Source organism: Anopheles moucheti, chromosome X, assembly GCF_943734755.1.
Source record: "Anopheles moucheti chromosome X, idAnoMoucSN_F20_07, whole genome shotgun sequence".
NCBI lineage: Eukaryota > Metazoa > Arthropoda > Insecta > Diptera > Culicidae > Anopheles > Anopheles moucheti.
Window position 1 is genome coordinate 12,432,837 of NC_069142.1, and position 13,053 is coordinate 12,445,889.

Genomic DNA, 13,053 nt, shown 5'->3' on the forward strand with positions numbered 1-13,053 from the left:
GGAAGGGATGAGCGATACGAGCGAACATAAATAAGAAAAGTGGTGCTTAGCGTTTGGTTTCGAGGGAAAGCGGGAAAAGGCGAAAAGTTTTTGGCCCCGCAAAACCTAACCCACACAACCCACCCCCATCGCTCCGTGTCATTCTGCCACTATTAGCTACGCGGTGTATTTGTACGTGCGTATGGGTGTGCGTATGGGTGTGTGTGTTGCTGATGAAATATATGTACTCTACACACTCCTTTTCCACCGTAAGATCCACCCGGGGGGATTTATAAAGCACTACTTCCTGGGTTCCGTTGTTGTTTCGTGGTGCAGAAAATGAAAATGAGCTGCTGAGTTTGCATAGGAGACAAAACCAGCACGCTCCCCCCCTCTCCGTCTGGTCCGTTGGGTTTGTGGGGTATTGTTTTCATCCTTTTCTCGCGTTTTTTTTCTTTCTTTCTTCATTCTTTTGTTTTGCGGTAGCGGAATCACACCCAATACACCGTGCGCCACAGATAACGTTCGCCCTAGCGTTATGCTTTCGTGTGAGCCTGCCGCCTAAGAAACTTCACCCGTACTTAATGGTGGGCTTTGCGATGGAAAGGACAATTTGATACCGTCATCGAAAGTAGCTTACGCAGTGGATTAATAATACGTTTGGATGATAGTTTTGAAAGTGGAAGAATAGTAAGAAGATTTCTCATTGATTATTGTAATAGGCGATTTGAGCAAATAACTGTGACTCATATGAACGCAAATATAAGAAGCTCGATCTACTATTTAACTATCAACCTTCAAGTAGGCAACCCGGTTACCCGGGTATTATTTCAACTTTAAAGTTGCAATTACTTTTGATTCTCTGCTTGTATTGACCTGAGTAATTTTCAGTAGCCTCCCAACTTTTTATTTCCGATTTTTTTTTTTGGTGCATACATTGTAATTACACATTTACAATTGCATACATTTAATATTACATGCTTACATACATTTACAGCAAGCAGTAAATATTTTATTTTGATTTATTTTAAAATTTACCACGTTTGATACCCGGGTAGTCCATACATTTTGTATGGAGAATGACGTTTCTCTTCTTCTTCTTCTTTTCATTTTTTTTCTTTCTTCTTCTTTGAAGGGTTTAAAAAAATCACAATCCTCTCGGTCGTCAACCCAGCCGCTCCGGTCATCGCTCCAACACTACTTCGGGCTCCTTCGGGATCTACTAGTCGACGGCAGCGCCCTCTCTGGACAAATGCCACAATCTCGATCGGCTTGGTATAACGATCACGGTCGGACTGTTTACATTTGTTAACAATCATCCCTCCTGCTATTCCTTCTAGATGATTGCTAGCTATTTGTTGCCAATTACATGAAGTCGAAATAACGCGATGTTAAAACCATATCCCTCTTTCCCAAACAAACCGATCAAAATTGTCATATTTTCGTTAAGTTTTTGTACCATTTCACGCTCACTTGTGCTTTGGTGAAGTACAGATTGCTTAGCGGTCAATCTAATTCAACGCATACAGCTAAATACTATACAATATATTATGACAATTTATGATATCAGTACCAGCATTACACTATACTTCTTAAACAATATGTTCCGCGCTTTGAATAGGCACTTCTTGCTGAAATACAAAACCAAAATACAAATGTCAGCGTTAATATTTCAACCGTGCATAACATCTCATTTATTTTGCTGTTATCGAGCGTCTGAACGTTAATTAAGTACATCCTTGACGAGGGTGAAGCAACAACGAAACAAAAAAAAAATGCACGCCTTTTCACAAAACCGAACGACCGTTTGCAGTGACAATCAGCGTGCCCTCTTCCAAAGCGCATCAGAGAAGCGTCTCATCAAAAGCCTATCCCTACGCTGCACAAGCACAATATTTTCTGCGTTTTGCTGCACGGTAAACAACCCCAACCCTATATGCAGGGAGCAGTGATTGTGAAAAGCTCCTTCTCAAAACGGACTTTCTTCGTTAAATTTTTCATTTTTTTTTTTGCAAGAAAAAAAAATGCCACCACGTTTGGAGACAAAACGGGCAAAAAAACCGGGCAAGTATAGAAAAAAAAAACGGTTCGGCAAGTGGAAAAATTTAATGAGCACCTGTGTGTTGCCCAACCGCACACGCCACACGTGGCACAACCGGTGGTACATTTATGCACCGTTGCACTGGCGAAATCGGTCGCAGCACAAACAAGGGAACGGGGCAATAGCTTCAAACTTCAAACAAAGTTTCACCGACAACCGTCCCGTAGCCGGTGTTATACTGGAGTAAGTGAAGAGAAATCCCGGAGCAAATGTATTGTTGGCTCGGGAGCAACGTATACACCCGCGTTGTTTGTAATGTGAGCGTCCGTATCATTAGTGTAAAAGTTTGTTCGTACGGAAGCACCAGGTATAGACACATCGGGGAAAAGCATATACAGTCTGTGGAAAAATGTCGTTATTGGAAATCGAATAAAGAAATTGATTGGAGCGGTGTGCGGTGGTTCTGTGATGATTCATCGGTTTTTATAGTTTTTTTTTTAATTATTTATTATGTTTTCCATTTTTTTTTATTTGCCACAATCCCTATAATCTTTAGTCCACATATTTTGCACTCTGTCGGTCAGAATTCTTCGTTTGCTCATTCAAAACTAGCAAATATTCCACTTATGTCAAAAGCGGTATGCAATTTTACCTCCCTCCCCTCTCATCCCTCCCTCCCCCACCAACCCCCTTTTTTGTCGTTACTGTTCAGCAAAACCAAACAAAAGGGACCTTATTCGATCCCTCTTCAACACTCACATCACCCACACCCTTACCACCCTTGCCACTCAGCCATTTTGTACTCAACAACCCCATTGTACAACCCCCTCCCGGAAGGGCACAGCTCGGTTTACAATTAACCCACTTCCACGTTGCTTGCCGACACCAGCCTGTCATGCAGCCGTACGAAACCCAACGTCCAGGCCGAACATAGTACATCCGCTCGTCCACTCCAACCCTTGAATGCACAACCATTTAACCCGCTCCAAACGTATCGAAATGGCGTCCCACCCCCTCCCAAAAAAAAAAAAACGAGCTTGGGAAGGGATTCAAACAACAAACACGCTTTGCAAACCACTTGTTCCTGGTTCCAACTCCACTTTTTCAAACCTCCCCCGCCCTTCCCAGGGAGTCACATCACCATCATCTCACCCCCAGACCCCCCCCTCCCTCCTCCCTTTCGCTCAGCAGCCACCGTCAGCATAATTGTGCAAATTTGTGTACATTTATTTCGAATAAAAACTCAAATATTTAACGTTGCTCTGCTCTGGAAAACCATTTTACATGTGGATGTGGAAGATGGGAAAGCGCACGAAGATGGAGACGGCGGGGAGAGGGTAACGGGATGTTTGGGGGGGGGGGGGGAAGAATGACTGGTAGCATTTTTGTTGTGTATGTGTAGGTGCCACACTCTCGTTTTTTTTTTTGTATTTACACCCACACTCGCACCAGTGTACTTCCTTTTGTACACCGGGGAAGTGAGTCCGTAAAGAGTTTTTGGTGTGCAGTTTTGAGGGTTTTTTATTTTTTTGGTTTTGCTCTTTCTTTTTGTGTTGTTTGTTTGCCGAAGAACGACACGGGTGCCCCCCCCCCCCCCCTTCATTAGATTGCCAAAAACTTCACCAATCATCGATTGGCAGGAAGAACAGGGTACAGGGCGGAGGGGGTGGGGGAGAGGGGGGGGGAGAGGAGGGAGGATGTAAAGTATGTGGGTAAGCATGTACCTTCCTGCAAACGAAGCGCGTATAATAGGCAACACCGTCTCTCTTCCAACCGTTTCGACAGGAGGCAAGGAAGCTTTCAAACACGCGTAACGATCCCATTTGCGCGCACACCTCCATGCATGTCCCCCCTTACCGCCACCCATTGCCCACGTTTTATTGTTACCCACTTTCCCCGCCCGTACGATAGGATAGGTCTTCACTTTTTCGTCTCCATTTTTCATTCATACCGCACACGCTGAATGAGACTCGAATCTCGCTTCAAAACATACTTCAAACCTGGCTTCAAATATTTGCTCTACCTTGCGCGCCCGCACACACCCTGACTCTCACGTCAGCGCCATTGCATTGCTAACTCCCCTTTGGGCAGCCAAGAACGCAACACGACGTAGGTGGAATGCCATTGGAGCAAAATTAAATTTTGCATGCGTTAAAACTTTGCCGGACAGGGCAAAACTAGTTGCATAAAACATGCAACATTCTAGGGCCCGCATACGCTTGGCTAAAAATGGTTAACAAACTTTTGTTTTTTTTTTTTAATTTTACAAAAAACTAGAGTCTAATAATTGACGATTTTTGTGTTGTGTTTTTGTAGCATTCGCTCTCTCCGAAGCGTGGTTGAGATTTCAAAAATATTTCCAAAAATAAACAGTAAAAAAAAACCATCAGTGTCTAATATGGATCAACAATACGCCCAACGTTATGCAATCCGCACTACGAAACGTTTTATTTATTTTCTTATTATTTTTATCGCAAAAATTTTAACACCGCTCCGGTTGGGAAATGGTTCTCTCTTCATTCTATGTATATTCATATCTGACTATTTTGAAAGGTTATTGCATTCGTTTTGTTTTTGTATAAGAATAGGGTTATTCAACCCATTCATTCATTTATTGTGCGTTTGACCGTGTATAGGTCAGCGTCGAATGGACCAAACGGTCAACGGCGCAGCGGGATGAATATTTTTAACTAAACACACACCGTGTCGCCATCTTTGTTCGTCATTAGTACGCTGTTGCGGCTCACTATTGCTGCTTTTCCATCGCGAAACATTTGCATTCTATCATACCCTTTGCATACAATCACACACAAACAAAATGTAGCATCCCGTTTCGGGATTCCTTAGCTTTCAGATCGTTCAAGGTGAAACGAGGGATGGAACTTACCAGGAAGGGTGGAAACGAACATTTCCAGATAGACTGGATGCACATGTGGAAATACATTCTAGTGTGCAGCATCACAAACACTTCCCTTCCCCCTGCTTGGACATCCAAAAACCTTATGAAAGACAAGCGCTTTTTCAACGAAACATAAACCGGCACGCAAATGGAAAGTGAATGAAAAGTAGGCAAACTGCAAAAAAAAAAAGCCGGTAAGGGGTGAAAATGGGTAAAGGGGATAAAATAAAACCAACCGCCACAACGGCTTAACGGTGGTACGGTACGTTAATTGGAGCACTTGCCATGAATGCACACTACCTCCTCGCTAGACGTGACGTGGTGTGGCGTCAAGCAGGTCTATGGGAAATGGGGTTTGAAAGAGAAAAACTTTTTCCCACGCCACATCTTTTCCTTTTCATACCACTTCTTCTTTTTTTTTTTTTTTTGAAAAGCCAAGTGGCCCGGTCGCAATGTTCATTTAGCATAATTTTTGAAAAGTAGCATCGAGCGCCCACTGTTCGTACCGGGAGGATGCTCTCGCTTACCTTTGTGCTCGAAAACTCTGCTCCAAGAGTTTCTTTTAAGCAAAACCCCGTAAAAGAGTTTCCATGGGGTGCCAACACGAAAGGACATTTTCACAGCCACTCACTCGCCCTTCTCCTTCTCCGTCCCTAGCTGCGTTTTTTTTATCCGGAAGTGAGGCGAAAACTTCCTAGAGTGCATTTGAATTTCAAACGGAAAGTTGCTATTTGATTTCGAGGCAGCTACTCCTTCGTTCTCTCTCATTTTCTCTCTCTCTCTCTCTCTCTCTCTCTCTCTCTCTCTCTCTCTCTCTCTCTCTCTCTCTCTCTATTTTGATGCAGATGCAGATTGTTTCACCTACCCTTCCAAATCGTTCCCTCACGCCTACGCATCGCTTCTCGTTTCTTTAATACCTATTCGGCCTAGCAATGTGATGGGCTTATGGCTTCGTTAGGCACTTTAGGCTAGAACGCACACTTCCCTGACTTCACTTTTCCTTCTCTGTCTATATTTCCTTCTGAACCCACCCTTAAAACCCATTCACTCGTCAGGCTTCGTTAAACGGAAGCATCACTTCACTCCATCCCAACAAAAGCAATGATAGAAGTGAATTTGGCCATCAATGGCAACACTGTGACACACACATATTGCGGTGTGAAAGATTGAAATTTTAGCGCTGGTAGTAGTGGATCGGTAGAACAGGTCTGGAAGTAGTATTCCTTTTTTTTGCAGAAAACATTCACAGCAGTGGCCGATCGGACCGGGGTTCTAACACACTGTTTGCTTTAACTTTGGAATGTTCGCAATAAGTAAAATATATCTAAAAACTCACATAACGCTCTCAAACATATTTAAACAATTTTTTTACGAACTGATCACACAAACTACGGCGAGGTTACATACATACATTTTGCTATCTAATCAGTTCACAGCCTCTTTGGATGGTAAAGCGATATCTATTGACCTGATCTGTTCATCAATTTTTATTCAATAATACTCTTCCGTTTTCGGAAACGAAAATTTCATTACTTAAAACAAAGAGTTTAAAGTTTCAACCATGACTTAAACCACAGATAATGGGTAATGAATTTCACCTATAAAATTCGTCGTGTACACCCTACCTCGACTCGAGCGATAGATGTAATGAGATTCATAGCTATACGCCACTAATCCAATAAAATTTGTTGGTTAAATTCGGTGTTATAGCAGTGTCTGCGTATGTTATTCCTTGGCTCGCATCGGATCTATATCTATTACAGCGTACAGCGTAACGTAACGTAACTACCTAAGAGGCAATATTCAATTAATCGTAGTTCCTACAATGCCTTTACATCTTTATCTTTATCTGAGACCTTTGAGGTACCTTTCATTTTTGCAACGATGTTTAAAAATCATCTCTAAACCTACAATTGCTTACGTGCGCAGACGACATAACCATCTCTAGTATGATAAAACGTACACGCGACTTATCCTTTCCGCATTCTATCCGAATCCGCATAATGTACCTGGCCCAATCCATGATAATGAGTTCACATTCATCCAAGTCCTGCGCAGATCTTTCTCCTAGCCGGAAAGCACGCCGCTTTGTTACTGCAATCAAAGTTTCGCATAATTATTCTAGGTTATGATGATGATTATTGAAACGTTCATACTTACATACCGCTCGGCAATATTTGTCTGCTGCAGGAGTCCTAAGCTCATTGCGTCATTAACCGGTCGATCTTTCTGATGAAGTGTGGTTCGATTGTGTATCATGCTGTTGTAAGCGAGTAGCTACTCTACATCAAGAATCTTATAATGACCCTTGGCTTCTTAGGAAATTACACAATTACACAAGTTACGAAGTAAGTCAACCAGCCATCTGCTATCTGCACCATGTTATGTGTTGCAGTGTTACATATGTTGTACATTTTTGTAGCATTTCCCTTGTTATTGTTTAGCTGATAAGAATGCTTGCCAATAAAAGCGGCTGGTGATATGAACAAGTACATTCACCAACGACAAAACGCATCGAAGCCTAAGGAACATTCCCAACTTATTGAACATACCGAATAACAACACGATCAAACAGCTTTCCAATGTACGCATAAACAAGTATTACGGCTACAACTGCCTCTATATCACGGCGCAGAACGAAGCAACACTTCCGGATAGCGTCAGTATCATGAGTAGAGCCTGCGCCTGGTCGACACAGGATCGTGATATCACCAGGGATGGAATAAGCACAACGTTGTTGTTGAAATGCGACAGCCGAGCGGCTCCATCTTCAGTGCCGTCAGCAGTAGCCCCACCGTTAACGGAAGCTGGCATCTATGAAATGAAAGAAGGTGTTAATGTGTTACCGACTAATGCAGTAGAACTAAATGTAAGTCGTAATACAAATTACACATCTAATATCATTTCAGAACAGTTTTTTTATTATTTGTCACATACCAAATCATGTCTCAGAGAACTTATTGGTTTTAATGTATAATGCATATTGAAGGCGTAACAGTATTATGCTGACAAGAATCAGTTCGATCGTTCGGCCAACACCTTTCTTCTTGGACGATTCTATTCCTTGTAACATTCCTCGAAATTTATCTGCATTTCGCAACCGTAAGGAAGCAAAATAATGTTGCTAGCCATTTCGACTATTTTCTGTATCATGTCCTTAAAATCGGACAATACGGATTCTTCTTCATCGTGCTTCAGATCAAAATTGATACGCCAGGACTCTAAGCGGCTGGTATTCCAATATATGTGCATGATTATACCTTCAGTGGTATTCTTGTCAATACTATCTGTAATAAAACACTTGACATTAGTTAAAAAACCGACAAAAGAGCTATATTCGAACAAAATATAAGAGCAGACAGTTTACCTTGTACCACTGCGATGATTTTGCCAATGTAGGTTTTAAAATCGTTATCGCACGGTACCAGCAGCGAGATGCCTTCGAACTCTCCACATTCGTAACCATTGGGCGGATGGTAATTCCGTTGGCAAAGGATGGTATATATTGCATGTTCTGTGAAAGTACGAGAAATCCACGGCTCAATACACATTGTTAATTGTGCACATTGTGCTTTTGTTAATTTTATACCTTTACGATACTTACTCACATATTCGCCCATCTTCGCCGGTGTCTGGTGTATTGTAATACAATATTCGCGATTTGGGATCATTTCTTAACAAAAATTTTTCACCAAACAATACAACTAATGGCTTGATTTCCAAGTAAATCTGTTGCGGCCAGTTTTTAAGATGACATATGCTGTTGAACTATACCATGACACAAGCTGTCAAATAACATCACAACAAGGTTTACGCATGCATGCGTATTTGTTCAACTAATTGACTTGTACAAACTAGTGATGGGAAGATTGGGATTCGGAAGCTTTTCCAATCCGATCCATTCAAGGATTCTATCGGATCGGATCCTGACTTGACGGGTTCTAAAAGGAGGGGAATTATATAGGGATTGGAGGATCCGAATGAGATTTTGTTTTGCTTTCGCACTATGGCAGGATTGATTATTTGTTAGACAGAGTGAGAAACCATGTTGTTTTGTTTTTTGGGATCCTGTTGGGATCCGTTGATGGATCGATGGTGACTGGTTGGGAAAGGCGCTGGTGTTGTGTTTTTTTTTCGCTGGCGCCAAGCAAAACCATCATATGACTGACGACATTCTTGTACGGTGAAGCGTTAGTTTTCGGTGGCATATGATCGAATCATCCGAATGATTTAAGCGATTTTTTATTGGTTTCTGGCATTGAGAGAGAAAATATCAAGTTTATATTTGCTTTTTTTGTCACTTGTTGCCCAAACGTTTAAAGCTAAAGCTTAACTCAATTCCAAGCAACCGGCTACCCGAGTGGTCAGGAACTTTTGGGGCTTGAAAATGGCAATGTACCAGTCCCCCCATCACCATCGCTCGTCGTATTCCGCGCAACATTTTGATTAGATTGGGATTCGGGATTCGAATCCCAAATAGGATCCCTACAAAGATTCGATTATCACATCACTTGTACAAACCAGTTAACACAGGTATATCGTTGCGTGTACAGTTCGCGCAAACTATTTGGCTTGCACAAGCCGAAAAATTCTGCAGGCGCAGACGTATTCGTTTTATTGTGGAATTTTGATCACACTTTTGCAATTTGTGCAAACTAGAATATGCTAACCAGTTAATACACATTCACTCTAATAATAAATAATAATAATAAATATTATAAAAAATCCCAATATTATTCGTTGTTCGAATGATAACCCATTGTTATCGTTACCATCATTATAGTGATCATTACCATCATCTCAGTTTCAATACTGTTGTTGAGGCTCCCTTTACTACCATTTATTGGAAGGATACACATCGCCTGAGCAATGTATGATTAAGCATCATCGAGGCGGCGAGACATAGTCGAAAATCGGCTTATAATATCCTCTTGAGTCGAATAAAAGATGACATTTTCTCCTGCCTGTTTACTCTCATAAGCATTAAGCATTATGTTGTAACGCTGTATTGAGCTTCATAAGACACACAAAACATTAAGGTGAAAAATTGGTCGAAAATACCTTTTATGTCACATAAAACATATGTTTTTAACTTTTTTTAATGTAATCTTTTTAACGAAATTGCATCAGGATTCGACTTACACGGAAATTGCCGAAAGGATGAAGGACTCGATGCTCATTCCGTTGTGAATGTTTCTGATATCGAAATCGGAAAGCCGGAAAATTAAACCTTTAATTAACTACACTCTCGACGAACACAGCCGATGCACACTGGCTTACACACACATACACACACACACTTCTTTGTACAAAAACACTGATCTCCTCTGCAGCTACTTGAAGCAAACTGATCGAGTGGTTCCATCAGTTCATACATCTATTTATTCCACCGTTCTTGAACATTTTTTTCCAAAGCCTCTTCGTTTAGAGTTTCGTAAAACTATTCACTCCACTTGCATAAAGTTCAGAAAGTTCGAATATATCGCTGCACAAAAGCTATAAATTAACAATTAACACCTCTCATGCACAATGCGCTTTTAAGCCTACTTCCGCTGTCACTGCGGCTCCTTGTGTCAACTGATCGCGTCAAGGTGTATATGTGGAGCTTAACGACACAATAGTTTTGCGCAAGGCATATGTGAGAACCGTGAGAAATTATCGATCATGTCGGAAGATTATATTAGTGAAGGGCAATCAGGAATGGATCCATCCATTGGATTCCTCTCCCGTGTCGAATCAGGTGTTAACTTCGGAGTCGACACCTGAAGTATCCACGCTGACGACAATATTGGATTTTCGGCTGTGTTCCACGAGATTTGTAGTAGATAATTTTTCTCAACTTTCCTTAAGATTTTCAGGTAGTTCCTTGGATTGTGTAGCTTTTTTCTAAAATTTTCACATAGTTATCCAACAAGTTCATTCTTGGTTGGCCTCAAATTTCGAGCTTTCTACAGTTTTCTTTCAACGGAATTTTCCCACGATATATGCAGTATTTCTCTTTTCCGTGTTCCGATTAAAGTATAGCACACTCTGGCGGATGTACATTTCGCACTCAAATCCCAACACTCCTTGTTGAATATTATTCAACGGTCGATTCGAATGCGACAGCTGGTTTCGACCGTTTGGCGATAGAGGGCGCCACATCGAGCTGTGCAACCGATCGAGCCGAACATCGATCCGAGCCGAGTCCGAATTGAGAGGATCAACGTCCAGAAGAAATGGCACTCTAAAAATCTAACCCGACGATGGAGGACGTAATTTTTTAGCTCCTTTTTAAAATAGTCAAATTGAGTCAATCGATCGAACATAAAGTGTGCTAAAATAAGTCCTGTTTGTGTGTTTTACTATGTTTGTGCATTAGTGTGTTAAGCAACGCTGTTGCTTGTCGCAACACACTCCTGCACCCTTATCTTTACGATCAGCCAAAGCATAATTGTGGCAATCGAGTGGACCCACTTTGAATAGTTCTGCCATTAGTCCATCGCAGCCAGCTACTTGGTCCCCTTGATAGCTTCGTCCAAGGATGGCGGAGACACCTCGTTATTATCGTGTCGACTGTCTACTGCTTTCCGCGCCTGGTCTAAAATCTCCTGCATTCACACCGTTAAGGTGTCCATCGAAGTAGCATTTCTACCTGTCGATTAACTCTCGCTTGTCCGTTAGGATGACTCCCTCTACGTTGCAGAACATAGCGATCTTGGGAGTTAACTAACCTGCGAGAATAACCCGCTCCGTGTCGTATGCAATATCGCCTAAAACTTACGTGTTTCCCACGACTAAGATAGGTGAAATAGGTGCTGCATTTGCAGTTTGCCCGACTCTTCAAAATAGGCTCTGCTAGTCCTAGAAGAGTCGGGTCTGCCGTCTTGTCAGTCGTGTGTAGTTGTCCAAGTTCTGCCGAGTCTCGAGTGCTGAAACTTTCCTGAGCTTGCTGCGTTGTTCTCAGGCATTGCTCGCTTGGACTCATCATAAAACCTGATGTATTGCCCTGAAAAAAGCCCCTCTATGATGGTTGGTCATCCTAAGCAAAATTTCAGCGTAATTTTCCCCCACACCTTTATTCCTTCCATCCAACCTTTTGTGTTGCACAGACCCAATAATAGCACAGCATTATTGTTGGACGATAGTAAACGAACGAGGACGCGAATCGTTCGCATGCATTGTTTCTACATTCATTAGACAAATCGCTTTCTACCATCTTCAATCAACTATCCTCCCGCTGACCTTCTCTTCCTCGTGCTCTCTGTACAAAATATGCCACTATGTCTGAAGCTGTACAAATAACTATCTTTCGATGCTGGACATACCACATAAACACATACACACACCATCACTCTTTCGCAAACTTCCACAACATCGGCCCACATTCTTTGCACGCCCGGTATGTTGACGCTGGTATGCTGGTCTGCATGAATGATGGAATTTCATCGTGATTTATGTCTGTCCGAAATTAGCATTCGATAAAAGTTACGGCTTGTGCACAGCGCCAGCGCAGGGTTTATTATCCTGTGCGATGTGTTAGCTTCTTTCGTTTATCGGCTTTCCTTGGCTACTGTTCTAAACGCGCTTATCGTTGGTTTCTGTGATGTCTTGTTCCTGCCCGCACTCCCAAACGTACGAGATACGTCCATTCTTTCGTTCGTGTTTCCTTCTTATCAATACACTCCGGCATTACATGTCGGCTGCTACGTACGGAGTTCAGCTTTGATGGGATCTTGCGGATCGAATGGCACCAGTAAAATGTTTGCCGACTGATGCACTATTTTATTGACTTTTTCGCTACTTGCAGGCTGATAACTTTCCTGGTAGACAATGTGGAAGTTGGAGCAAGCTTCATGGTTAGTATTGGTCATAGTGGTGGCTCATACGATTTATTTCTCAACCTGAGCCGGGTAGGAACTCTTGAACTCAGATTTTTTTCAAAAACTCTCCTATAACAAAAACTGAAAAATTCTAAAATGCTTTAGACATCCTAAGAACTACCACAAGTGAAATAAGAATTTATTTAAAGCAAGTTGTAGTTGTAGCAAGATTTTGTATGAAACCCTTTACTCCACTCCACTCCAGCCTATGGATCCAGAGCCAAAACAGTGCGATTCCCAACGGGATATTCTATGTTCGGTATATTGCTGAC

General features: G+C 42.0%; 1 protein-coding gene across 1 annotated transcript; it reads right to left on the reverse strand.

Annotated features, from left to right (window-relative positions):
- Positions 1-7,755: 7,755 nt before the first annotated feature.
- LOC128307165 (uncharacterized) lies at positions 7,756-8,682 on the reverse strand. Its single transcript, XM_053044901.1, has 3 exons — positions 8,524-8,682; positions 8,287-8,433; positions 7,756-8,206 (listed from the first exon to the last, which is right to left on the reverse strand). The coding sequence occupies exons 1-3, from the start codon at positions 8,588-8,590 to the stop codon at positions 7,977-7,979; spliced, it is 444 nt and encodes a 147-aa protein (XP_052900861.1). The 5' UTR covers positions 8,591-8,682; the 3' UTR covers positions 7,756-7,976.
- Positions 8,683-13,053: the final 4,371 nt, after the last annotated feature.